This window comes from Sciurus carolinensis, chromosome 2, assembly GCF_902686445.1.
Source record: "Sciurus carolinensis chromosome 2, mSciCar1.2, whole genome shotgun sequence".
Lineage (NCBI taxonomy): Eukaryota > Metazoa > Chordata > Mammalia > Rodentia > Sciuridae > Sciurus > Sciurus carolinensis.
In genome coordinates, this window is record NC_062214.1 from 108,902,787 (window position 1) to 108,930,425 (window position 27,639).

The 27,639-nt window shown below is 43.0% G+C and overlaps 3 protein-coding genes across 6 annotated transcripts; 1 reads left to right on the top strand and 2 right to left on the bottom strand.

Moving 5' to 3' along the window:
- Positions 1-1,082: 1,082 nt before the first annotated feature.
- Positions 1,083-2,544, bottom strand: Hypk (huntingtin interacting protein K). 2 transcript variants are annotated; one of them, XM_047540179.1, is made up of 4 exons: positions 2,138-2,544; positions 1,743-1,798; positions 1,388-1,439; positions 1,083-1,247 (listed from the first exon to the last, which is right to left on the bottom strand). In XM_047540179.1, the coding sequence occupies exons 1-4, from the start codon at positions 2,297-2,299 to the stop codon at positions 1,152-1,154; spliced, it is 366 nt and encodes a 121-aa protein (XP_047396135.1). In that variant the 5' UTR covers positions 2,300-2,544; the 3' UTR covers positions 1,083-1,151. The 2 variants fall into 2 exon arrangements, with proteins under 2 accessions (XP_047396135.1, XP_047396136.1); XM_047540180.1 differs by lacking the exons at positions 1,083-1,247; positions 1,743-1,798 and having other exon boundaries at positions 1,380-1,439; positions 2,138-2,317.
- Serinc4 (serine incorporator 4) lies at positions 2,091-8,872 on the top strand. Of its 2 annotated transcripts, XM_047540183.1 has the most exons (12): positions 2,091-3,005; positions 3,666-3,842; positions 4,006-4,184; positions 4,639-4,718; positions 4,837-4,930; positions 5,735-5,946; positions 6,135-6,230; positions 6,337-6,463; positions 6,871-6,943; positions 7,367-7,415; positions 7,553-7,706; positions 7,881-8,872. In XM_047540183.1, the coding sequence occupies exons 1-12, from the start codon at positions 2,913-2,915 to the stop codon at positions 8,104-8,106; spliced, it is 1,560 nt and encodes a 519-aa protein (XP_047396139.1). In that variant the 5' UTR covers positions 2,091-2,912; the 3' UTR covers positions 8,107-8,872. The 2 variants fall into 2 exon arrangements, with proteins under 2 accessions (XP_047396139.1, XP_047396140.1); XM_047540184.1 differs by lacking the exons at positions 2,091-3,005; positions 3,666-3,842; positions 4,006-4,184; positions 5,735-5,946 and having other exon boundaries at positions 4,701-4,718.
- A 266-nt stretch (positions 8,873-9,138) lies between these two features.
- Positions 9,139-10,916, bottom strand: Serf2 (small EDRK-rich factor 2). Of its 2 annotated transcripts, none has more exons than XM_047540181.1 (3): positions 10,780-10,916; positions 10,092-10,200; positions 9,139-9,476 (listed from the first exon to the last, which is right to left on the bottom strand). In XM_047540181.1, exons 1-3 carry the CDS (start codon positions 10,784-10,786, stop codon positions 9,413-9,415), a joined length of 180 nt encoding a protein of 59 aa, XP_047396137.1. In that variant the 5' UTR covers positions 10,787-10,916; the 3' UTR covers positions 9,139-9,412. The 2 variants fall into 2 exon arrangements, with proteins under 2 accessions (XP_047396137.1, XP_047396138.1); XM_047540182.1 differs by having other exon boundaries at positions 9,139-9,499.
- Positions 10,917-27,639: the final 16,723 nt, after the last annotated feature.

Below are 27,639 nucleotides of genomic sequence, written 5' to 3' on the forward strand. Positions count from 1 at the left end.
ACCCAGTGCTTCAAACATGCTAGGCAAGTGCTCTACCACTGAGCCACAACCCCAGCCCCTCCCTTCACCTTCTTAAAATGTCCCACTGGAAAAATCATTCTCAATCTATTTAATGCCCTATTAGAAAAATATAAGTGCCTGTAATCCCAGTGGCTTGGGAGACTGAGGCAGGAGGCTCACAAATTCAAAGCCAGCCTCAGCAACTCAATGATATCCCGTCTCTAAATAAAATTAAAAAAAAAAAAAAAAAATAGGGGGGCAGAGGGTAGCCGAGAATGTGGCTGGTTAAGTGCCTCTGGGTTCAATCCTCAGTACCAAAAAAAAAAAAAAAAAGAAAAAAAAAACTTGAAACAAAATGCAAGTGCAAATAATTGCTATGAGTTAATAAACACAAACCTAACCATCAGTCACTATTTGAAATACAACCTTATTAACTGTCCTAGAACCAAAATGAAAAAGGGTCTTGAAATTCTCTTGGGAAAACACAGTTGCAACTTGAGTGTCAAGGAACCAGTCAAGTTTTTACATTCACCAGCTCATCAGTTCTTACAACAGTCTATAAGGTAGTATTTTACAGTTGAGAAAACAAGCTCAGCAATTGAGACTTGGCCAAAATTGATGAGCTTTTGTAGTAAATGGAGTATGTCTTATAGTTCAAAATTCAAATCTTTTATAGATCAATTCTATATAAGGCCTCCCTGCCCCTCATTTAATTAAATTTAAAAATTACCTTTGATGGCTATTTTTCCTATGTTCTCACCTCAGATACTTAAAATTCTAACTCCAGAGGCTTATGAACTGAGTTAACAGTTAACTCCTATCCATACAGTGGCTCCTAGGCGGTGCCAGTCTTTCCTAACTGTTCATAAGCTATCCTGGAGACATGTGACTTTGGGTACACTTAACTGCTGAGACTTCAAATGTACTTTGAAATCTGCTGAGGGACAGTCAGTTTCATTAAGTATTTTGGAGGGAAGGCTCCCTTAAATTGAATATACTCCACCATAAGTTCCCTACAACAAAACCATATATATAATTTTATATATTTATATTTTATCGTATATAATGCACTTGACCCAAGATAAAACTGCAAAAAAAAAAATCTTTATTGCAATAAGTTAGTCCTGTAAATATGTCTGATAAAGTACATATCAGTTGGTTAGAGTAATAAGAGCCTCTACCACGTTTCCCATGTGTTCCCGCAAACTCCTTTCTGCTGCTGCTCGAGAGATCTCCATCTCTGTCATCTGCAGGAAAATGATAAATTACATGTTAATTAGTCCTTCTCAGAGACATCAATGTGCCATCAAACTTGACTCCACTTATTTCAGGAAACAACCCAAATTAAGCAGAACCTCCCATACACTAGTTAGGCATTACTACTCACTATCAACTCCAGATCTTCTTTCTTGATAGTGACCTTTGCCAGTTCCTTCTCCCTGAAAATATTCATGTACATTAGTTCTCATTCTCTACCTCCACCATAAACTCCAGGAACCCAGTTATGCCTTACAAATAAGTGAATCTCAATAAACACTGTTCAGTGAAAGCACAAAACGATTCCAACATCCCCATTCTTTCCCCTGGAGGTTTTTCCTTAGTGATCACCAATAATGACATTTTAAACCCTAGATGTGCAGGAACTGGTGAGGAGTTGAAAAACGGTACAAAGGCTTAATAGTGGTTTTATTTTTGTTGTGGGTAGTATTAACTGGTAGGCTGGCTTCTCACTTAAGACTTACCGTTCTTGTTTGGCTTTCTGCTCCCGAGACCGTCTATCTCCGATGACGGACATGGCCTATTACAGGAAAGCACAGAGAACTGGTAACCACTCAGCACAACCCCCACAAGGCTCATACATGTTTTTCTTCCACCACGACGAGTGTTATCAGGCGCCAAGAACTGTTTAATTCTATCCTAAGCACCTGAGGTCCGCTTAGGCCCAATTTCCATCAAGTTCCTTTGAGCAAGCGGTGGACTTGCTAAATGAGTTGCCAATTAAACCCGGGGCCTTATGCATGCCAGCAAAGCACTCTACCAACTGCGCAATATCTCCAGGTGGAACGCAGGTTTCCAACTACAGAATCTGGGTCCCGCTGCTCTCAAACCACCCAGACAGGCTTCCGGTCAACCTCACCGTCTCCAGATTGGAACTCTGGATCTCCTTCTCCTCCGCATAGTCGGTGACCCGCTCCAAGTCCGCCGCACCACTGTCATGCTTCCGCGGCTTCTCGGGGGGCCGCTCGGGGCCGCTGGTCTCGGTCTCCAACTCCAGTTCCACGTCCCCCTCCGTCGCCATTTTGGTTTCACCGCGCCGCCGCAAAGCCCCGCTTCACGATAACATCCGGTGACCACAACTTCCGCCCTGCGACGGGGCGGGGCCCACACTGGGCCACACCCTCTTCATAACCTCAGTTCTAGAAGCTTCAGCGAGGAAACAAGTGTTCCCCTCTCTCAGGCTTCCCTTCGGGTTTGTTCAATATTTTAGGCAAGGGTTTCTTTCTAACCTGTCACTCCAGATCATCCCAGTTGGCATCCTTCCCTCTTCATTATCTAGGAACAATCCCCCACCGCACACGAGGAATTCTGTCCAACCAGGATGGAAGATGTCTAATCCTAAACCAATTAAGAATGCTAATCCCCAGGAAGCCACATATGCAAACTACTCCCTAATCTAGGGAAAACAGCCTGAGTGGCCTCAGGTGTGAGGCCCTGAGAAGAAAGCACCTTCACAAGGGCATTTGCATTTACTTTCTGGAGACTGGAGTTCTTTTCCTGATGTCCCCATTGGTCTTTGGACGAGGTGACCAGCCCCAGCAAAGCAACAGTCCAATGGGCTGAAGTCTGAAGAAGCTGCCATTTTCTCATCTGCTTTCCATCTGGTGGACCTAGGCCTAATCCGTGGGGCAAAGATGGTGGGTGCAAAGTCCATCACAGGTCCCAGCACCTCCATGGGCCTAGCACAGCGGCACAGTGGAATCATAGTGAAAACCCCCTTCTGTCAGGTGAGAGGGTGCATGGGCATATAGGCTTGATTTTTATTTATTTATTTTCTTTGGTACCACGGATTGAACTCAGGGGCACTTAACCCAGCCATGGCCACCCTGCCTTTTTTTTGAGACAGGGTCTCACTAAGTTGTTCAGAGGCGAAATTACCAAAGTGGCCTTGATCTTGTGATCCTCCTGCCTGTCTCCCAAACTGCTGGGATTATAGGCATTCATCATGACATCTGGCTTGGGCATGTGGGCTTAGAAGCTCCCTTAAGCAAGGGTTATCTAAAAAACTGAAAGCATAGGGTGGCTGGGTTGGAAAACCTATAGAAGCCAAAAAAGATAGGCATTCTTTTCTTCTCTATTATCCTGGATTCTTTGCCTTAGAAGTTGGCAAACCTCTTTTCCCACGTTCCCAGCCCCAAGAGTTTAGGTCTAGGGAAAGGTGAATAGCTTAAGCCTGCACACAAGCAGCTGTCATGAAAGCCTTACTGGTGGTCATTGTTAGACAATCCTAAATAGCTCAGAATCAAATTGAGAATTCCTATTCAAAAGGAAGAATAGGGAAGGGAAATTTTTTGGAATTCAACCTCTTGGGTTAACCTCAACGCATATTAAATGTATGCCTTTCCTCAGTCGATCACCTTGCTGCTCTGTATCTGGTCTATCCTCAGATGTCCTGCTGTGGCACTGTTCCTTGTACCAGCTGCTGCCACTCTAGGTGGCCCTCTCTCTCAGAGTCTACTTGTAGCCGCCTGTTCTATATCCTCCTTCATGTGGGGGCCTCAGCAGTTTGCTGCCTCCTGCTGTCAAGGACAGTGGTGGAAAGGGTCTGGGGTGAGGCACATGGGGTAAGTGGAAGGTGGTCTGGTTGTAAGGTGGGAAAAAATTACAAATGCTGAAATAGACAAAATACTTGGATTGTGGGCAGGGAGCAAAGTAGTGGACATACCAGTGAGAACTAGGGACCTCTCATGAATTGACTTGCCCTGCTATTTCTCATACTCCCTTCAGATTCAGATGCCCTCGGGGTTGTGTTCCCACCTATTTGGTCACTCTGACTGTCCAGTGCTCAGTGGCTCTGGGGCTGTGTACAGAATATGTGCAGGAACTGCCACCTTCCATCTGCTGCAGGCTGTACTGCTGGTCCACCTCCATTCCCCAACCAGCCCACGGGCACAGCTGCATAACAGGTTTGTGTGTACTCTTTGGGTAGGGAGGGGACAGAAGAGGAAAGTAGGTACAAGCTGGGTAAAGGAAATTCCGGGATGAAGTAATAGCACTATAAAAAGACAGAAAACAGGTTTAAGTCCCTGCTTCCGCTGCACTTGCTGTGTGACCGTAAGCGAGACACGTCCTCTTATGAGTCTCTCATGTGGAGATAACAATGGGGATATTGTGTGCAAACCACTTTTAAAGTGTGAAACACTGCCTAGATGTTATTTGCGTGACTTTGAGTTAGAATTTAGAATAAAGTGCAGTAAGCTTGTTCCCACACACACTCACTTGGAAATGGTTCCCTCCCTTCCTACATTTAGTTGTTTTATTTGTCCTCTTTCCATATTTTTGCTTTCTTTTGCTTTCCTATTAGGCACTATTCACTTTCCTTTATCTTTTCTCCTAAGTCTGGTTTTCTCTCTCCCCCAGCTTTTGGTTCCTCAAGCTGCTGTTCCTGTTAGGTCTCTGTGGTGCTGCCTTCTGCATCCCTGATGAGCATCTCTTCCCAGGTACTATATCTCACACCCTTAGCAGCAGCAGGCTAAAGGCTAACATGAAGAGTGGGTAGGAAGTGAAGCAATGATATGTATGACCAGCTACATTCTCTCCCTGGTGCCCATCTTGCAGCCTGGCATTACGTCGGCATTTGTGGAGGCTTCACATTCATCCTACTACAGTTGGTGCTTATCACAGCCTTTGCCCACTCCTGGAACAAGAACTGGTATGGGGGCACATAATCCTAAAGGCTCTTTTTGGAAAGGTTGTTTGGCCATTACTGGATTCCAAAAGGCTGAGTAAACTATTAGGGAAGGGCACAAGGACAGGGGAAGGGGCAAAAGAAGGCAGGAGAGAGGGTGAACACAGTCAAACCTATGATTATGTGCATGTATGAAATGTAAAAATGAACCCCATTAATTTGTACAATTAACATGCATTAATTTTTTTCTTTTTTGCAGTACTGGGAATCTAACCCAGGGTTGCTCTACCATTGAGTACACCCACAACCCTTTTTGATTGTGTCTTGCTAAGATGCCCAGGCTGGCCTGGAAGTTACAACCTTCCTGCATCAGTCTCCTGAGTAGGTAGGATGGCTAGGATTGCAGGCATGTCCAGCTTAAAATACATTAATAATTATAATAAAATCTGGGTAAATAGCATAACAGATCAGTGGGTCCATGGTTTCCCAATAAGCAGTACCAAAAACTTAAGAATGGCCAGGTGTGGTGGCACATGCCTATAAGCCCAGTGGCTGGAGACACTGAAGCAGGATGATTGCAAATTCAAAAGCCAGCCTCAGCAATTTTTTGAGGTACTAAGCAACTCAGAGACACCCTCTCTCAAAAAAAAAGGATTGGGGATGTGGTTCAGTGGTTGAGTGCCCTTGGGTTCAATACCTGGTAAAAATAATTTAATGACTCTGAACCAAGTGGGATGAGTAATCACACCAATCTTCTGAGAGAAGGGTGAGAGTAAAGGGTAAAAACAGTTGGAGCTCTAAACCATTGCCCACCTCTCCCCTCCTTAGGCAGACAGGTGCAGCCCAAGACTGCAGTTGGTTCCTAGCTGTGCTGCTGGCCACCCTTGGATTCTACAGCATGGCAGGGGTGGGAGCTGTGCTTCTGTTCCAACACTACACGCACCCAGCTGGCTGCCTTCTCAACAAGATGCTGCTTAGTATGCACCTTTGCTTCTGTGGCCTCCTCTCCTTCCTCTCCATCGCTCCTTGCATCCGCCTCAGTGGGTATATGCCCTACAACACTACAGATCTGGGGGGAGGGGGAGTGTTCTTCTAGTATTATAGCAAATTTCATTAGCTTTCCTAAAAAGAATCTCCTTCCCCCAATGATGGGGAGAAAAAAGTGTAGGAGGGGGTAGGAGTGAAGGAAATTACAACCCTGTAAAAAAGCAATACCTGTTCTCCCCAGAGCAACCCCGCTCTGGCCTTCTACAAGCCTCTATCATCAGCTGCTATATCATGTATTTGACCTTCTCTGCACTGTCCAGCCGTCCTCCAGAGAGAGGTAAGGTCCAATAGACCATACTACCCATGCTTAAGACCTCTTTTGCTCCTGCCAAATACCCAGCTCTTTGTTCTTAACACCTTTCTCTTCTGTTGTCCTTCCCCAGTAATCCTTCAAGGACAGAATCTCACCCTGTGCCTGCCTGGCCTGAATAAAATGGAACCCCAAATATCAGATACCTCACTAGCAGTGTTGAGTGCTGGCATCATGTATGCTTGTGTGCTTTTTGCTTGGTGCGTAAAGGTGTGAAGGGGAAAAATGCTAAGAGGGAGAATGTCCAAAACAAGGGGAAAGAGTCAGCAGAATGTCTAGAACCATGGTTTATTTAAACTTTATAGCAAGGCTAGAATGAGAAAAGCTCCCCATGAACAGGGACAATTTCTAAGAATAGCACTGTCAGATGATCTTTATGAGATGAAGGGGGCGGCAGGAGGGGGGGGGTGAGTGACTTGAGAATTTAAAAGTATGTGCAGATTTTAAGATTTTAGGGCCTTCACAGATTCCTAAATCTCTATTGAAAAGGGGTTCAGGGAGCACAGTACCCTCCTGAGGGTTACCAACATAGACCAGTTGGCAGTAATGTCCCCGAAAAATCACTTCTATTTGACTGGACCAGCTTGAGAACTCTCTCATTTCTCAGCAATGAGGCTTCCTACCTGGCTGAGGTATTTGGACCCTTGTGGATCATCAAGGTTTACAGCTATGAGTTCCAGGTGAGGCTCAAGAGCTCAATATCCCCAACGTCCCTCCCCCAAAACACACAGACAGACACACATCCTACCAACCTCTACCCAGAATGCTCAGATTCTAGCTGCTATTACCTTTTATTGAGTACCCACAATGTGCTAAGCACTGTGCTAGAATACTTTACATACATAATCTCATTTAATTTAATCCTCACAACAACCCTGTGAGGTAGGTATTTGCTCCATTTTACAAATGGAGAAACTGAGGCACAAAAGATTTAAACATCTTACCAAAGTTTGCATAGCCATTTAATATGCCAGAGCTATAATTTGAACCCAGATATGCCTCCATTTCTTACACTAGACCAATCTTTTCAAAGGGAAGTTTTCTAGATTAACACCCTCATTCTTTTAAAGTCATTCCAAAACATGTTGCCTTTTGTTTTGCAGAAGCCCTCACTCTGTTTCTGCTGCCCGGAAACAGTGGAGCCAGAGGATGGTGAGTGTCAAGTGAGGAGTCCTAAGAAATGGTAGAAATCAAAGCATCCTCCACCAGAGTCTTCCTTAAAGTAGTGGGGGAAGAGAGAAGAGGTATTCCAGCAGCACTGTTTGCCAGCAGCTCTTCCCTCTCTCCAGGGCAAAGGGATGGGACAACCTGGCCAGCTAACCAAGAGACCCCTCCAGCACCACCAGTGCAAGCCCAGCATCTTTCCTACAGCTATTCTGCCTTCCACTTTGTCTTCTTCCTTGCTTCACTCTACGTCATGGTTACCCTTACCAACTGGTTCAGGTAGGATGGAGATGGGCCTGAGATACTCTCCTGAAAACCTAGCTATTTTAAGGAAAGAACAATTCAAGGCTATTCCAAAGGGACACAAATGGGCCTTCCATGATTTGACGGGAGGTAGACAGTCTAAAGGCTAGGGTCCTGCGTATTCTCTAACAACAGTCTTTGGTTCCACAGCTATGAGGGAGCAGAACTGGAAAAGACCTTCACAAAGGGTAGCTGGGCCACATTCTGGGTCAAGGTTGCCTCATGCTGGGCCTGTGTACTGCTCTATCTGGGGCTGCTACTGGCACCACTCTGTTGGTCCCCCACCCAGGACCCCAAGCCTCCATTTACCTTCAGGAAACACTACCATACGGCATCAGTATTACCAGATAACAGCCTCCAGTCTAAGTCTTTTTAACAAAATGAAATTCCTTTGAGATTGTACCTCTAGTCTTGGCTCAGGGGAGCTGTCCAGTCCAGCTCAGTACCCTCAAGAACACAATGGGGAGTTATCACCCTCTAGGCTTAAGTCAATACTACGTCTGAGTTGGAAGAAGTGGTCATACACACCCTAATGCCCTGGGCAGTTTCTGACTCACTAGAAATACCGTTATGTCTTCACACCAGTTCAAGATCCTAACTCCCAAATCAGCAGCTGCAGGAACCACCGCTAATCCCAGCAGACAGTGCGGCACCAGCCCTTTCCTGGCTCCTGAGCTAGGGGTGGGGGTGGGGGTGCAGAGACCAACAGGGACTGAAGACTTGGATCTGCCCTTGGAGATAAAAAGAAAAACAAGCAGTTCAACCCTGGGCACAGGAATACAAGAAGCCCAGAACATACCAGGGCAAAGAAGGAAAGGAGCACAGAGGCTACCCCAGGTTTTAACCCTGATCATGAGGTCAAGGGAAGCGGGAAGACAAAAACCACCCTCATTCCATGAGGAATGACAGAACAGAAGAGAATGTGAACACTTGAGAGCAGCTGACCACAGGAAGTCAGTAAGCAGCAGGATTTTTTTGGCCAACTTTCAAGCAGTCGAACAAACTGAGGAAGAATGAGGAAGAGAGGCATAAACTTAGGTCCTGGAATCTTCCCACTTAAGCCCTTAACTCCATCCTTGGGATGGTGTTCAAGGTCTGGATGGGGAACAAAAATGATGACAACAAAAAACCAAAAAATTTTTAAAAATTAAAAAAAAAAAAAAAAAAAAAAAAAAAAAATCACAGAAAAGAAGTCTCTATGGTTTTTAGAGGATCTCTACCACATAACCAGAATACTTGTCTAGTTGTCATAGTAAAATAAAGGCTTCTTCTGTGATGTTTCACTTATTAAATCTATATATTCACAACTCTTAGAGGAGTCTAAAGAGCTCTCCCTTTTTAGTGGGAAAGGGCAGTCATTCCTCCATCCCCATATCCCCCCAAATCCCCAGTCAAACCAGGCGCTCAAGGAATTACAAAGCTACTTTTAATACTTTGGGGTGTGCCCCACAGGAATAAAAAACACTGGGAAGGGGTAACCCCCTCACCCCCAGGAGTGGCCCAGGGGGAGAGAGGCTACCTGAGGGTAAGGAAGCACAAAAGGGACCCGCTGCAGACTCAGGGCAAAGGGAATGCCATCGGTGCTGGGACCTGTGAGCACTACAGGAGGAAACGCGAGCATGGTGGGACTGGCTCCAGGCACACAGGCGAAGGGCAAGAGGGTTGGACACGAAGCCACAAAGCTACTTGGGTTCCTCCTTCTTCTCGTTTGCCTTTTTCTGCTTCTGCTGCATGATCTCCGAGTCCCTGGGGGTAGAGATGATGGGGCACTGGGAGGTACCAGAGGGCAAAAAGGACAAGATGCAGGGGGATGAAGGGCACAAAGGATAAGATGGAAGTGGATGGGACAAAGTTCAGCATGTGGCTGCTGTATTCCCACCCTAGGAGAACAAGAGGAATAGAGCTGAGGCTCAAAAGGCAATCAGTCTCCATCTGGCTGTTGCCCAAAGGGTCAGAAGTCTGGCCACACAGGACCAAGGTGCTCTATTCTGTGCTGAGTACCACACCCAGCAACACCAGTGAGAAAGTTGGGAAAAGGGAGGAGAAACGAGCAGCAAGGAGGGCCAAACTAGTGGGCTGTCATAACCACAACTGTGCTTGAAATGTGAAGCTCCCTGCCCTTGCCCTTAAGGTCACCCGGGGGCACTGAAAAATCAGACTTAGGGAAGGCTTCTACCCCAGTCCCTTCCTGTAAGGCTGTTAACTAACAATTTGGAGGGTGGGGAGGAAATAAAACCTTAGAGGAAGCAATACGCTCTGCCCCTCGCGCCTAATCCAGATTCAAGTCCTAAGGTAGCTGTCTTGCCTGATAAAACCCGTCTCCCCCAGGTCTCCCCTATCCCCTCCCCTCCCTGGGGCTACCTCTGCTTGCGGGCGGCAGCCGAAAGCCCGTCATCTCGGCGCTTTCCCTTAACCGAGTCGCTCTGCTTTTTCATATTCTTCTGGCGGGCGAGCTCACGCTGGTTACCGCCTAAGGAAAGAAGGTAAAAAGTGAGACGCCGGGACTGCTCTGGACACACACCCGCGACTCTTTTCCCTCTATCCCGGACAACTGAAGGATCCAACACTGCATTCCCCGGACCTAGGCACCGACCCATTCCGGGGCCTCGGCTGCGGGGGGAAGGGGGAGGAAGGTGCCACCGGGCAAGCCAAATTGCAGGGGAGTGAGGACGGTCTGTCCGAGGAGCCTGCTGGAGGCGTGTTTTGAGTTTTGGGGTGGCGTGGGGGCCCAGACAGATGGTAGGTTTGGGTCCGTGGGGGATGGGCTGGAGTCTGGAGTAGGAGGCTCAGGGCCTATGACACCGACATAGGGTTTCTCAGACCGCGGAAGGTCGGGGAGGGCCTGAGTCTAACGAAAGGGGGGGGGGGTCTCGCGAAGTGGCGGTGGGCAAAGGGTTCGATTCCGGGCTCCAAGCCTAAGAGCAGCTAAAGACGCTCTCAGAGAAGGGCCTCGCTGGGGAGCTGAGGGGAGGTCAAGGCCGACGATTCTGCCGACAAGTATACAACAAACGGAAAGAAAAGGGCAAAAGGAAGGGGGCCCGGTGCTCACGGGTCATGGCGACGGCAGCGGCTCGGCCTGCCTCCGTTGCGTCCCCTCGTTCTGTCCGACGTTGCAGGCCCCGCCCCCTTTTCGCAACGTAACCAAGTCGTCCCTTTCCTCCCCGCCCCTTCACGCCCAGGCGCCGACTCCCATTGGGCAGGAAGAAACACGTGGAGCCCGGGGCCACACGCGAGATAAGGGGCGGAGGTCCGCAGGCGGAACGCGCAGCGTGGGGCGGGGTTTCGCGGGCGAAGCGTTGGACCGGGCACCGAGAAACTAGGCCGGGTCACGTGGGCAGGGTGGGGGTGGAGGGGTGCGGCTGGCGATGTGGCGCTCCCGCGGGCCTGAGCACGTGACAGGGCAAAGTGACCTAATGCAGGGACAGTTTGAGGTAATGACAAACTTGCCGTGAAGGAATGCAAGGAAACGAAGGGCGTGGTTTTATGGAGTCTAGGTGGTTCATCTAGCTTTACGGTATCAGGGCTCTGCAACTAAACTTGGTCCTGTTACTGAGGACAGTCTCCCTCCCCGCGCTTGAAAACCACATAACAAAACAATTCAGAAACCCCCTCCCAACCACACTTGTCCCCCTCCTAAAAACCTGCAGGATAGAAAACCTTATCCGCATCCATTATGTTCTAAAACTCTGTTCCTGCTTATTTTCCCACGGAAAAAGAAAAAAAAATTTTCCCACTGCTGGAAATTGAACACGGGGCTCCTGCGTTCACACGTTCTACCTCTGAATTACACCTCCAGCCTACCCACAGAAACTTGGAATGTGAGATGCCGTAGCTTTAAAAATATCGGAAGATCACAAAATCACAAAATATGGTGTTGGATTAGGGGGATACACCGACTATATCCCTGTTTCCCTCTGGTTTTTAGGACAGTTGAACAGGACTAGAAGCTAAAAGTAAACTCCTTATTCTCAGTTCCTACACGACTCCCTACTACATCAGGGAAATTCACTGGATAAAGGGAAAAATGTTTAGGAAACGATGTAAGAAAGGAGTGGTTGCAAACTTTAACTTGATTCTCCCCAACTACCACCCACAGCAGAACTGTTCTGAGTTGAAACTGGAACTTCAAACTGGCTTCTCCCTCAGTGTAGTAATGATGGGAGGCACTAAACCATCAGTTTCTTTCATACCCAAGTATCACCTGAACTACTCTTTGTTATTAATATTTTTGTAATCAATAAATCTTTAATAAAAAAATTAAACTTCGTATTCCTATAGTAAATTTTAAATGAAAATGAATATCACTTCCTAGGAAAGAAACTAACAAATGTATAAAAATGAAATATATTATTTAGATCTACCAGAATAATGACATTGTCAAAGTTGCTGAGTCGGGAACCTGCCTTTTTTTTTTTTTTTTTTAAGACAGGATCTTGCTAAATTGCTGAGTCTGACCTTGAACCTGCAATCCTCCTGCCTCAACTGCTGGGTTTACAGGCATGCGTCATGCCCAGCTCCTCTTTTTCAGTTCCTTCTGCCCCTCTGGTGTAGCCAATCTCTGCGATGACTCTCAGTGATCTCTTCCTCCTGATAGTCACACTCTTGTGTAGTATCCTCCCATTCTGAATCCCTGAATCAAGTTTGGTCTGCATAACCCATAGAATATGTCATAATGGATTGTATATCACTTCCAATGCTAGATCATAAAAGATATTATGGCTTCTTTTCTGCTCTTTCTCTTCAATCCCTGGTTCTCAGGACAGCCAGCTGTCATGTCATGAAGAAGTGTCCCTGTGATGAAGAACTGAGGCCTCAAGCCAATAGTTCGGTTGGAACTAAGGCCTCTTGCTGATAGCCACATGAGTAAGCTTGGAAGTAAAATCTCGCCCCAGGCAAGGCCTTAGATGACTGCAACCTCATGTGAGGACCGCCTGTGCTAGAATCACCCAGTAGGCCTCTTCTGAGTTCCTGACCCACAAAAATTGTGGTGTAATAAAAAATTGTTGCCTTAAGTCACTGTTTTATTTCTTTTATGGAGCAATAGATAAATGATATGCCTTTCTACCCATGACTTAATCTATTCCTTTACAGACCTCTGAGGAAGATTCAGACTTTGAGTGAAAAGACCAGTCCTTTCTAGCTCTTATCTTTTCCCTTACCTCATACTGTTAGAGTAAGGGGTTACAAGAAAAACATGGAGGTGTTTCTCTTTTCCCCAGTCTGCTAGAGTTATGGCTTTACCACACTCGTGCCCAGTTCAGGGGCCTAGTTCTTGGTTACCTAAAAGAACATGGAGAGAAAAAAGGAAAACTAAACTGTTCGAAATCTCTGAACTGTAGGGAGACCAAACTGAAGGCATTTTAGGACACCTTAGAAAACTGTAGGGTACACGTCTTGAAGGCAGAGATCTTAAAGCTTAGAAAAAGGTTGGATAGGTTGGGATGGCAGGAAGGAACCATTAGACAGAGAAATATACTCCAGAATAAGGTGAGAGCAAATGCCTCCATTTGAACTCAACATGGAGCCTGGAGCAGTGGCAAACACCTGTGGTCCTCTTTCAGAAAGCTGAGGCAGGAAAATAGCTTAACTCAGGAGTTCAAGGCTAACCTGGGCAACACATGAAGACTTCATTTCGGAGGGAATGGGGTTGTGGCTCAGTGGTAGAGCGCTTGCCTAGGACAAGTGTTGTGGTCATGGAGATGCTACTCTGATCTTCTTCAAGAATACCTGCCTGAGGAGGATTGCAAGTTCAAAGCCAGCTTCAGCAACTTGGTAAGGCCCTAAGCAACTTAGCAAGACTGTCTCAAAAACTAAAAAGGGCTGGGATGTGACTCAGTGGTTAAGCACCCTTGGGTTATCCTTGGTACCAAAAATAAAATAATAATAATAAATGTATATGTATTCACACACACATACCTGCCTGGTCATTTCAGAGTTATGGTGCATATGTGGAAGAGGGAATATAATGTAACCACACCACTCACCTTACTCCCCGCCAGGAGAGGAGGAGGCTGGGGATGACTACTTCTGGAGAAGCAAAATCCTCCAGGCTTGGACTAAGCACAAAGAGGATACAGTTCCAGCCTGTTCATTACCAGGCACTGAATCCTTGTTATGACCAAATTTTGCTCATGAGGTTCACCCATCCACCTGGCTGGGGGTTTCTCAGAACTGTAGGGCTGTCTGCTACTCTTCCCACTCAATCTTTCCATCCTGCACCAACCTTCCTTCTTTATTTTTCAGAGTCTGCCCTATAATCTCTGGCACATCTCTAAATAGTCAGACATGTTGGCACACGGATGTAGTCCCAGAAACTAGGGGGGCTGAGGCAGGAGGAGTACAGGATCAAGGCCAACCTCAGCAATTAGCCAGACACTAAGCAAATCAATGGGATCCTGTCTCAAAATTAAAAAAAAAAAAAAAAAAATAGGGGCTGGGGTTATGACTCAGTGATAGAGTACTTTCCTAGCATGTGTGAGGCACTGGGTTCGATTCTCAGCACCACATATAAATAAAATAATAAAATAAAGGTCCATCAACATCTAAAAAATTATTTAGGGCTGGGGATATGGCTCAATTGGTAGAGTGCTTAGAGTGCTTGCCTCACATGCACAAAGCCCTGGGTTCAATCCCCAGCACCAATAATAATAGTAATAATAATTTTAAAATAATTAATTAAATAAATAAAAAGGGCTAGAGATGTGGCTCTGTGGTTAAGTGGCCCTGTTCAATCTCCAGAGCCAAAAAGAAAAAAAAAAAAAAAAAAAAGACAGGGATATCACTCAGTGGTAAAGTACCCAATACCAAATCCCTGGTACCAAAAATAAATAAATAATAAAGCCAGGCTCTGTGGCAGTGATGCACACCTGTAATCTCAGCTACTTAGAAGACTGAGGCAGGAGGATCCTGAATTTGAGGCTAGCCTAGGCAAGTAGGTGAAATCCTGTCTCAAAATTAAAAAAAAAAAAAATTAAAAGGGCTGGGGATGTAGTGCAGTGGTAGAATACTGCTGGCTTCAATCACCAATACCAATAAATAAATAATAAACTCAGCACAGAGTTAAATAAATTAGATAAATTAGAGATAATAGGTATAGGAAGAAGAGGAAACAGGACTTGAAGGGTAGACCTACAGGTATCACCAGCAACAGTGTAACTACAACTCATAAGAATTTGAACTATCTGACTTCCTAATCCCAGGTCCCCAGTGGCACCAAGCTGCATGGGTACCATGGGTTTCTTTTTTTTTTTTTTTTTTTTTTGTGGTGCTGGGGATTTGAACCCAGGGCCTTATGCTTATAAGGCAAGCACTCTACCAACTGAGCTATATCCCCAGCCCCGGTACCATGGGTTTCTTATAGAGAAACCACAGAACCAGCCCTATTGGGGAAAAGTAAGCCAGCCAGAGAGATGAGTGGAATAGTGTGGGATGAGGAAACAAGTCCTCTTTGGTACCTGCTACCTCCTTATCACCTCCAGCAGCTTAGATAGGTGAAAGAGTAGAACAACCCTGTAACTTTTTTTTTTCTCTCTCTTTTTTTTTCCTTTTCTCTCTCTCTCTCTTTTTTTTTTTTTTTTTTTTTTTTTTTTTTTTTTTTGCGGTGCTGGGGGTTGAACCCAGGGCCTTGTATTTGTGAGGCAAGCATTTTACCAACTGAACTACATCCCCAGCCCTGTAGCTAGCCTTTTCTTATCAACTCACTCCACCCTGGACTTTTTTTCTTTTCTTTTCTTTCTTCCTTCCTTTCTTTCCTTTCTCCCTCCCTCCCTCTTTTTTTTTTTTTTTTGCAGTACTGAGGATTGAACCCAGAAGTGCTCTACTACTGAGTTCCATCCCCAGCCCTTTTTAATTACTTTACTTTTATTTTATCTTATTTGTTGATTTGGTACTGGAGATTGAACCCAGGGATGCTTTACCTACATCCTCGGTCCTTTTTATTTTTTGCTTTGAGACAGGGTCTCTTTAAGTTGCTGAGAGTCCTGATAAATCGTTGAGGTTGGCCTCCAACTTGGCTATCCTTCTGCTTCAGCCTTCCATGTTGCTGGAATTACAGGTGTATGCCACCGCACCTGGCTCCAAACTGTTTTCATATTTTCAATCCTGTCAGAACCCAGCTTGGGGGTTGGGGGTGTAGTTCAGTAGTAGAGCAGTCACCTAGCATGCACAAGGCCCAGGGTTCCATCCCTAGAATCACACACACACATAAAAAAGAAAGAAACCAGCCTGCAGCCTCAGATTCTTTCAACAAATATTCGTTGTGAACCAACTATGTGTCAATTAGGTATTGGGTATACAATGATGAACAAAATGTATATCTCCGCATGCATGGAACATATGATAGAAAAGACTCACATGCTTTCCCCCTTCCCTCTCCCTTTCTATTTTCCTTTCTTTCTTTGTCTAATCTCTCTGTGTGTATGCAAATTGATCTAATAATTGCTTTAAAGGAAAAAAAAACAGATTTTATGCAAGAATGATATTCAAAATATTTCACAGGATGCACAGCATATTTACCCACAAAAAAAAACGGATGTGAGTATAATTTGGTACTGGAAATTGAACCCAGAGGTGTTGGTTTGAGTTTTTTTGTTTTTTGTGGTTTTTTTTTTTTTTTTTTTTTTTTCGAGACAATGTCTTGCAAAGTTGCTGAGGGTCTTGAGAAATTGCCATTCTTCTGCCTCAGCCTCAACATTTCTGGGATTACAGGCATGTGCCACCACACCAGATCAGATGTCAGTGTAATTTGTCTTTTTTTTTTTTTTTGAACTGGGAGTTGAACCCAGGACTTTGCAAATGGGAGGCAGATGCTTTGCCACTGAGCTATATATACATCCCAGCCCCAGATGTCAGTGTAATTTGAAAGAAAACACTCTTTTATTTCTACCTGACATAATATGAAGTAACTGAATAGTACTGATAATTTTATGAAGGAATAGACGCTGTAAACCTTGTGTGTGTGTGTGTGTGTGTGTGTGTGTGTGTGTGTGTGCATGCGTGCAAGCATGCACATGTGTGGTACTGGGGATTGAACCCAGGGGCACTTTTCCACTGAGCCACATTCCCAGTCTCTTCTATTTTTTATTTTGAGGCAGGGTCTTGCTAAGTTGCTTAGGGTCTTACTAAATTGCTGAGGCTGGCCTGGAACTTGTGATCCTCCTGCCTCCTGAGTCATTGGAATTACAGGTGTGCATCATAGTGCCTGGCCATGTCTCTTATCTTTATTTTCTCAGACCCAGATTTTTTGACATAATAGGAAATGGCAATCAATAGTACCTGCCCTCACATCTCACAACTTGCCCAAGAGGGAGGGTTTGAGTCTTGGGTTCAGTTGTTAAAATCCCAAGACAGGACTCCAGGGGGTCAGATGCCTACCCTTGTGGTAGGGAGGTAGGTATGAGGCAAGACATCATGACAGCAGTCTCCACCAGGATACCACAAGAGCAGAAACATATGATTAGCATGGGAGAGGAACAGGTTTATTTTAAAAAAAAGTCAGGGGGAGAGAGTTTGTTTCCACAAAAGGAGGAAATTAGATAAAAGATGTATATTACATCAAGGAAGACAAGATAGCTACTTGGGCTGGGATGGTGGCAGCAGAAATGGCAAAAATACATTTCTTTTGGAAATATCAAACTATATTTGGCAATTCTGTGAGGAGTAAAGACAAATGTGTTCTCTACTCTTGGGTTCATTTTTTTCTTCATTGAATATTAAGTGTGTGCCCATTATTTGCCAGACACTATTCTAACCACTATGTGCATATAATAGTGAACAAAATAAACCTGGTCTCTGATCTCATGGAGTCAACACTTTAGTGGAAGAGACAATTCACAAGGAAAGAAACCAATCAATGTATAATGATAATTCATGTGTTAGGAGTAACAAAGATGCAGAGATAAAGAATAATGGAATGGAACAAGTTCCCTCCCTGCCCCCACCCACATCCCACCCCCGGAACTGGGTATTGAGCACAGGGGCATTCAACCACTGAGTCACATCCCCAGGCTTTTTGTTTTGTTTTGTTTTGTTTTTTCTTTTTTTTTGAGACATGGTGTTGCTAAATTACCCAGGCTGTCCTTGAACTTGCAATCCTTCTGCCACAGCCTCCAGAGTAGCTGGGATTATAGGTGTGCATCCCTACATCCAGCAAGAGAACCACTTTTTTTTTTTTTTGGTATGAAGTGGTAGCTCATTTTATTTTTTTTTTAAAGTAGCACAAAAAAAAGAGGTTGTTTTAATGTATGATCAAATATTACAGGTTAAGCATCCTTAATTCAAAAATCTAAAATGTTCCAAAATCTGAAACATGGGGCTGGAGAGATAGCTCAGTCCGTAGAGTGCTTGCAGTGCAAGAACAAGTCCCTGAGTTCGATCCCCAGCACTGCAAAAAAAAAAAAAAAAATCTGAAACATGTTAAGTGTTAAAATAATACCACAAGTGGAAAATACCACAGTGACTATATGTGATAAGACCAGTCAAAAGACAGGCACACTAAAAATATTGTTTTTTTTCCATCCCCACCCCTCCCATCCCTTTTTTTCTCTACACCATCCAAAGTTCCCTCATTCTTCTCTTCCCCCCATCACTCCCCCTTGTTATATATGGTCATGCACTTATCAGAGAAAACATCCAGCCTTTGGTTTTTTGGGCTTGACTTATTTCACTAAGCATGATATTTTCCAACTTCATCCATTTACCAGCAAATGCCATAATTTTATTGTTCTTTATGGCTGAGTAATATTCCATTGTGTATATATAACACAGTTTCTTTATCCATTCATCAATTGAAGGGCATCTAGGTTGGTTCCACAATCTAGCAATTGTGAATTGAGCTGGTATGAACCTTGATGTGGCTGCATCACTGTAGTATGCTGGTTTTAAGTCCTTTGGGTATAAACCAAGGAGTGGGATAGCTGGGTCAAATGGTGGGTTCATTCCAGACTTTCTGAGGAATCTCCATACTGCTTTCCAGAGTGGCTGTACCAATTTGCAACTCCACCAGCAATGTATGAGTGTGCCTTTTTCCCCACATCCATACCAACACTTATTATTGCTTGTGTTCCTGATAATAGCCAATCTAATTGGAATTAGATGAAATCTTAGGGTGGTTTTAATTTGCATTTATCTAATTACCAGGGATGCTGAGCACTTTTTCATACATTTGTTGATCACCTGTATATCTTCTTCTGTGAAGTGTCTGTCCATTTCCTTAGCCCATTTATTAATTGGGTTCTTTGTATTTTGGGTGTAAAGTTTTTAAGTTCTTTATAAATTTTGGAGATAAATGCTCTATCTGAAGTGTGTGTGGAAAAGATTTTCTCCCACTCTGTAGGCTCTCTTTTCACATTATTGTTTCCTGTGCTGAGAAAAAGCTTTTTAGTTTGAATCTATCCCATTTATTGATTCTTGCTTTTATTTCTTGCGCTATAGGGGTCTTGTTAAGGAAGTCTGGTCCTAAGCCAACATGATGGAGATTCGGGCCTACTTTTCTTCTATTTGGTGAAGGGTCTCAGGTCTAATTCCTAGATCCTTGATCCATTTTGAGTTGAATTTTGTACAGGGTGAGAGATAGGGGTTTAATTTCATTTTACTGCATATGGATTTCCAGTTTTCCCAGCACCATTTGTTGAACAGGCTATCTTTTCTCCATTGTAAGTTTTTGGCAACTTTGTCTAGTATGAGGTTACTGTAATTATGTGGGTATGTCTCCATGTCTTCCATCCTGTACCATTGATCTACCTGTCTATTTTGGAGCCAATACCATGCCATTTTTGTTACTATTGCTCTATAGTACAGTTTAAGTGTTATACCTCCTGCATCACTCTTCTGCCCAGGATTGCTTTGGCTATTCTGGGTCTTTTGTTCTTCCAGATAAATTTCATGGTTGCTTTTTCTGTTTCTATGAGATATGTCATAGGAATTTTAATTGGAATTGCGTTAAACCTGTATAGTGCCTTTGGAAGTATGGGCATTTTGATAATATTAATTCTCCCTATCCAAGAACATGGGAGATCTTTCCATCTTCTAAGGTCTTCCTCAATTTCTTTCTTCAATGTTTTGTAGTTTTCATTGTAGAGATCTTTCACCTCTTTGGTTAGATTGATTCACAAGTATTTTTTTTTTTTTTAGTCTATTGCGAATGGAGTTGTTTTCCTCATTTCCCTTTCAGATGTTTCATTGCTTATGTATAAAAATGCTTTAGATTTATGTGTGTTGATTTTGTATCCTGCTATTTTGCTGAATTCATTTATGAGGTCTAGAAGTTTTCTGGAGGAGTTTTTTGGATACTCCAAATAGAGAATCATGTCATCAGCAAATAGTGACAGTTTGAGTTCCTCTTTTCCTATTTGTACCCCTTTAATTTCTTTAGTCTGTCTAATTGCTCTGGCTACTATTTCAAGGACAATGTTGAATAGAAGTGGTTAAAGAGGGCATCCCTGTCTTGTTCCCATTTTTAAAGGGAATGCTTTCTGTTTTTCTCCATTAAGAATGATGCTGGTCATTGGCTTAGCATAAATAACCTTTACAATGTTCAGGTATATTCCTACTATCCCTATTTTTTCTAGTGTTTTGAGCATGAAGGGGTGTTGTATTTTGTTGAGCGCTTTTTCTGTGTCAATTGAAATAACCATATGATTCTTATCCTTAAGTCTATTGACATGATAGATTACATTTATTGATTTACAGATGTTGAACCAACCTTGCATTCCCAGGATGAACCCCACTTGATTGTGGTGCACTATCTTCTTAATATGTTTTTGGATACGGTTTGCCAGTATTTTGTTAAGGATCTTTGCATCTGTATTCATCAAGGATATTGGTCTAAAATTTTCTTTCCTTGATGTGTCTTTTCCTGGTTTGGGTTTAAGGGTGATATTAGCTTCATAGAATGAGTTTGGTAGGGTACCCTCCTTTTCTGTTTCCTGGAATACTTTGAGAAGTATTGGAATGAGTTCTTCCTTGAAGGTCTTGTAGAACTCGGCTGAGAATCCATCTGGTCTTGGGCTTTTCTTGGTTGGTAGGCTTTTGATGACTTCTTCTATTTCATTGCTTGATATTGATCTGTTTAAATTGTGTATGTTCTCCTGGTTCAGTTTGGGAGGAGCATATGTCTCTATAAACATGTCAATGTCTTTGGTATTTTCTAGTTTGTTGGAATATAGATTTTCAAAGTAGCTTCTCATTATGTTATGTATTTCAGTGGTGTCTGTTGTGATATTTCCTTTTTCATCATGAATTTTAGTAATTTGAGTTTTCTCTCTCCTTCTCTTTGTTAGTGTGACTAAGGGTTTTTCTATTTTGTTTATTTTTTCAAAGAACCAACTTTTTGTTTTGTCAATTTTTTGAATTATTTCTTTTGTTTCAATTTCATTGATTTCATCTCCAATTTTAATTATTTCCTGTCTTCTACTACTTTTGGTGTTGTTCTGTTCTTCTTTTTCTAGGGTTTTGAGCTGTAATGTTAGGTCATTTAGTTGTTGACTTTTTATTCTTTTCTTGAATGTGCTCCATGCAATGAATTTTCCTCTTAGTATTGCTTTCATAGTGTCCCAGAGACTTTGATATGTTGTATCATCATTTTCATTTACCTCTAAAAATTTTTTTATCTCCTCTGTGATGTTTTCTGTTATCCATGCTTCATTCAATAGCATATTATTTAGTCTCCAGGTGTTGGAGTAATTTCTGTTTTTTATTTTGTCATTGATTTTTAATTTTATTTCATTATGATCTAATAGAACACAAGGCAGTATCTCTATTTTTTTCATTTACTAAGGACTGCTTTGTGGCATAACATATGGTCTATTTTCAAGAAGGTTCCATGTGCTGCTGAGAAGAAAATGAATTCACTCGTTGATGGATGGAATATTCTATATATGTCTATTAAGTCTAGGTTATTGATTGTGTTATTGAGTTCTATGGTTTCTTTGGTTGGTTTTTGTTTGGAAGATCTATCTAGTGGTGACAGTGGTGTGTTAAAGTCACCCAGAATTATTGTGTTGTGGTCTATGTGATTCCTGAAATTGAGAATGATTTGTTTGATGTACATGGATGCACCGTTGTTTGGGGCATAAAAATTTACAATCGTTATGTCTCCCTAATTTATGTATTCCTTAAGCAGTATGAAATGTCCTTCTTTATCCCTTCTGACTAACTTTGGCTTGAAGTTTACTTTATCTAAAATAAGAATGAAAACACCCGCTTTTTTATTGAGTCCGTGTGCATGGCATGTTTTTTCCCATCCTTCCACCTTTAGTCTCTGCATGTCTTTTTCTATGAGATGAATCTCTTGAAGGCAGCATATTGTTGGGTCTTTCTTTCTAATCCATTCTGCCAGTCTATGTCTTTTGATTGATGAGTTTAGGCCATTAACGTTCAGGGTTATTACTGAGACATGATTTGTATTCCCAGTCACTTGGGCTTATTTTTGGTTTTTAACTTCACTTGATTTCTCCTTTGAGTGGTTTTTCCTTTAAGGTAGTTCCTCCCTTTGCTGACCTACATTGTTGTTTTTCATTTCCTCTTCATGGAATATTTTGTTGAGAATATTCTGTAGTGCAGGCTTTCTATTTGTAAATTCTTTTAACTTTTGTCCATCATGGAAGGATTTTATTTCGTCTTCAAATCTGAAGGTTAGTTTTGCTGGGTATAGGATTCTTGGTTGGCAACCATGTTCTTTCAGAGCTTGAAATATGTTGTTCCAGGCCCTTCTAACTTTTAGAGTCTGGGCTGAGAAATCTGCTGATATCCGTATTGGTTTCCCCCTATATGTAATCTGATGCTTTTCTCTCGCGGCCTTCAAAATCCTATCTTTATTTTGTATGTTAGGCATTTTCATTATATTTTGCCTTGGTGTGGCTCTGTTGTGATTTTGTGCATTTGGTGTTCTGTAAACCTCTTGTATTTGATTTTCCATTTCATTCTTCAGGTTTGGAAAATTTTCTGATATTATTTCATTGAATAGATTGTTCATTCCTTTGGTTTGTATCTCTGTGCCTTCCTCAATCCTGCAACTTTATTTTCAAGATTAAATATTTTGTCTTCATTGTCTGAAGTTCAGTCTTCCAAGTGGTCTAGTCTGTTGGTGATGCTTTCCATTGAGTTTTTTATTTGGTTTATTGTTTCTTTCATTTCAAGGATTTCCTTTTTTTTTTTTTTTTTTTTTTTAGAATCTCTATGTCTTTGTTGAAATGATCTTTTGCTTCCTGCAGTTGCTCTTTCAACTGTTTATTGGTATGATCATTCATTGCCTGCATTTGCTCTCTTATCTCATTCTTTGCTTCAAGAATCATTTTAATCTTGTATAATCTGAAGTCCTTTTCTGACATTTCTTCTACCATACTGTCACTGGATTCTATTAATATAGAATCTAGCTTTGTTTGGATCATTTTCTTCCCTTGTTTTTTCATGTTGTTCATGTATCTTCCCCTCTAGCAGTGCAGATCTTGGGTATTGCAGTTTCCCCCCTATAGGCTTATAGTGTCCCTATAGGTTTCCAAAACTTTTCTTTAAGGGGGAGATCAATATTACCAGTGCCCAGTTCAGACAGTATGCAACCCAAAACCAAATAGCCCCTATGAGGACATTAACAATATTGTCATAATAAACAGAATGAGTTCAATTATTATCTTCAGTATAACAAATAGATTTGCAAATAAGGTCTGCAATTTCTAATGGAAGGCAAAGAGGATGTGGAGGGGTGTAGGATATAGCTGTTAACGGGATAAGAAAAGAATATATAGATGTTCTAGATCATAGAGTGAGAGTGTAATCATAAGAAGTTGGTTGTTAGCATGGGAAAAGGGAGAAAGAGACTCTGAGGGAACAAGTAAACAAAAGGAAAAGAGCGAGAAAAGTAAAGAAATAAAAACTTAAAAATTTTCAATAAGGAGAAACAAGAAAATCTACACTATAACAGTCTTATAGTATTCAAACCTCCCAGTCTTCAGTAGCCTGATGCATGAGAGGTACCTGACAATGAGCTTCAAGTCTCCAGCAGGCATCTCAGGATGAGATTTGCCCCACCTAAAGATGAGAGATGAGGATTATCCAAGATGGCCACTCTGGCTTCCAAATGTGTTGGCAAATGGGGAGCTGCAGCTTGGTGTGTGGGTGTGGTTGGCTGGAATTCCTGGAGGTGGGGTATGGAAGGTCAGGCAGGGGTCCTGGAGGTGGGGTGTTGTCGGTCTGGTTGCAGGATCCTGGAGGCCAGGTGCGATCAATCGGTCTGGGGGTCCTGGTGGTAGGGTGTAGTCAGTCAGTCTGTGGGTCCTGGTGGCAGGAAGCACTCAGTTGATGTGAGTGCCCTGGAGGCAGGGAGTGATCAATCAGGCTGAGGGATCCTGGAGACAGGGCTCAGTAAGTCCAGTCAGTCCAGTCAGTCCAGTCAGGGGTCCTACAAGTCCTGACTGTGGCAGCAGGCACGTGTAACCAAACCTGCAAGTACTGTGACAGTGAATTTCCAGGCAACAGCAGGCAGCAGTCTGTGGTTAGTCTGCTGACTGCTGTCGGACAATTGGGAGGTGAACATCGGGCGGTGGATGATGGGTAGGTGAAAGGCAAGCGATGGACAGGCAAGTGACAGGCAAATGGTGGATGGTAGGCACCAGTGAGCAATCTGCACTCAAAAAGTAGTCGATATGCTGGCAAACTGCAGATGATCGCAGTAGACAAATGGGGTAAACAGCAGGGAATCAATAAGCAGCAAAACTGCCTCACCAATAAACAGATATCCTCTGCTTGAAACCCGAGTTATGGAGCGACAAGGAACGTAGCCTCCCTCTAGTTCCCCATCTTGGATCTCCCCAAGAGAACCACTTTTGAAAAGCATTTAAATTGAGACCTAGAGTCAGTTGTGGAGAAAATAGAAGGTTCCAACAATGCAGTTGAATCTCTTACATTCCTAATATTCTACTTTATCATGGAAGAAGTACAATGCAATTTTAGGAGATTCTGTCCCCTATTCCAAGGATCCTGAGTGGCTAAGTCAGTCAAAGAAAATTAATTCATTTTAGTATTAATTGGTTCAGGTACCCAGGATTAAGCCAGTCATGTACTGGTACCTAGTGACAGACATTGGTTCAAGAATAAGGCATTGTGAACAAATGTGCCTGAAAAGATCAAAGGGAAGGACTTTTATTCCATTGCTAGGGTGTGACAATGTTCTTTGCCACTGAAACTAGAAAGGACATGAACTGTATTGCTCCTGGTAGCTCTGTTCTATAATCAGCAGCCTTAAGTTAAGTGGCAGAAGAATCTTGATCCTTTTTTATTTTTATATTTTCAGTGCTGGGATCCAACCCAGGGCCTCATGCATGCTAAGAAAGTGGTCTATCACTGAGCTATACCGCCAGCCTGGAGTCACTAAGTTATGTTCCCAGTTCTTTTCATTGTTATTTTTATTTTTTTATTTTGAGACAGGGTATCACTGAATTATTTAGGGCCTCACTAAGTTGCTGAGACTGGCCTCAAACCTGCGATTCTCCTGTCTCAACCTCCCAAGTTGCTGGAATTACAGGCATGTGCCACCATACCTGGCTTATTTTTACTTTGAGATAGGGTTTTGCTAAATTGCTGAGGCTGGCTTCAAACTTGCCTGCCTTAGACTCCCAAATTGCTGGGATTACAGCTGTGCTCCTCCAGGTCGACTGAAATCTTGGTCCTTGATGATGATGTTGAGCCACTGGATATATCAACTGTAGCATTCCTTCTATTCTGAGCTTACTGCTGTGGGAACCATCATTTTTTGTTGTTGTTGTTGTTGTTTAAGTTGTCTTGTGTCAGGTTTCTGTTACTTCAGCCAGTCAAATGCATTTATTTATTTATTTATGATACCAGGGATTGAACCCAGGGATGCTTAAACATGAAGCCACATCCCCAACACTTTTTGTTTTGTTTTGAGACAAAACTCACTAAGTAGCTTGAACTTGTGATCCTCCAGCCTTAGTCTCCCAAGCCACCATACCTGGTTCCAGTCCTTTTAAATATTTTTTGACACAGGTATCCCTAAATTGTCTACATTAGCTTCAAACTTGAAATTTTCCTGCCTCACTTTCCTGAGTTGCTGAGATTACAGGCATGGGCCACTGCACCTGGCATCAAATGTATTTTAGTCGAACACTGACAAAAGGAACAGCAAATGCCAAGACCTAGGAGGTAGGAAAAAGCTTGGATGATTAGATGAACTTAAGGAGTCACATAATGAGATGATGCAGTCACACCATCTGGTATTGCCAGTATTGGTGGTTTATTGCCTACATTAATAATCAAAAGAGATGTTAAATTTCTGTTAGAGGTTAATGAAAACAAAGTTGTGACTTTTCCCCCTTCCAAGTTCATAGATTCCCTAAACTCTATGGTCTGTAGGCTCAGATTTAGAAGAACCTCTTGTCGAGTTCCCTCTGCCCGCAGAGAGAGACACTACAAACTGGTTGCTGGTCAGAGCTCTTTATTGTTCTTCTGTTCTCCTTCATTCTTCTTTCTCCTTTTCCTTGTTCTCCTTCATTCTCCTTTCATTCTTCCTTTGTTCTTCTCCTCCTCCTTTTACAAGGAAGTCATGGTCATTATATATGGATCATGAGCCAATCAGGTTACAGAGCATGTGGGGAGAGCATGATAACAATGTAATACAATAAGGGCGCAGCGAGCATGAGTCACCTTGTCCAATCAAAGCAGTCCATTCTGGCACTGGCTTAGTGCCGGGGCAACTTCCTTAAGCAGTGTCAGCTGTTTGTTGCAAACCAGGTTGCCCCGGCTTAGTGCCAGTGTGGAAGTCCTTGTCAGCTGTTTGTTGCAAACCAGGTTGCCCCGGCTCAGTGCCAGGTTCCGCACTGAAGTCCTTGATGTTGCAAACCAGGCTAGGATGGGGTCTGCGGTACCCCGACATCTCCCCCTTTCTTTTATTTAAAAGAAAAGGCTTGAGACCGTGCCTGTCTTAGGTTGAGGGGTCCAGCACATGTCCTTACCCGTCATCAAAGACTGTAGAGCATGCTACAGCTTCTGTCTTAGGTTGGTACATGGCCACCTCCTTCATTACCCGTCGTTGACTACCGGTCTAGCATATTTGCCATATATGGGGGGAGGTCTTTAGCCTCAATGGCAGTTAGGACTATTGAAGGATGATTTAATCTTTCTGTTGGGTGGCTCGTAATTGATAAATTAAGCAAATGAGATATAAAACACCTAAAATATTAGTCCTAGGGAGCCAAGGTCTGCTTATTGTTTTACAAAATCTAGAGCAGTAGAGAACCATTTGACCATTTCAGATACAGGTGCCACATTTACCCTGGTGGTATTGACTCTCATAATTTTAGCTCTTAGTTGAGAGGTTAAATTGTTAAACCCATATGACCAAGTACAAGTAAGATAATGAGAAAGATTTCTAGACAACATAGCTGCATGGATATCATTATAAAAAGTGATAGGGGCAACACAAACTGCTCTTAAAGAAAGAACACATTCCAGACCCATAAGTTCTTGTAACAAGTCCACTTGTTTTTGTAATAAGTCCACTTGTTGGTTAACCAGCAGAATTCCAGCTTTAAATGACCGTTTAGAGTCTCTTGAGTTTGCAGGGCAGTGGCTGTATTTTCAGCTAGGTTATTGAGTTCTTTTGCTGTGGGTATTGATGTAGCTAATGAAACTGCTGCTGCAGTCATGGCTGTTGCAGAGGCTGCAATGGCAGTGATCACAGCTGTTGTGATGTCAAAATCTCTTTTGTTTCTTGATAATAGTACTGGTAGTTTTGTATTTGTAACAGAGACTGGGACTGGTAGGAAGGTAGGAATACGCATTAAGACTGCTCGTGAGAACCTAGAAGCATTCCAACATTGAGAGAGAAATTTGGAGAATAGCAGCTTGATAAATACCCTGCTTTAAAACTTGTATACTTGGAAAATATGAATACATTTAA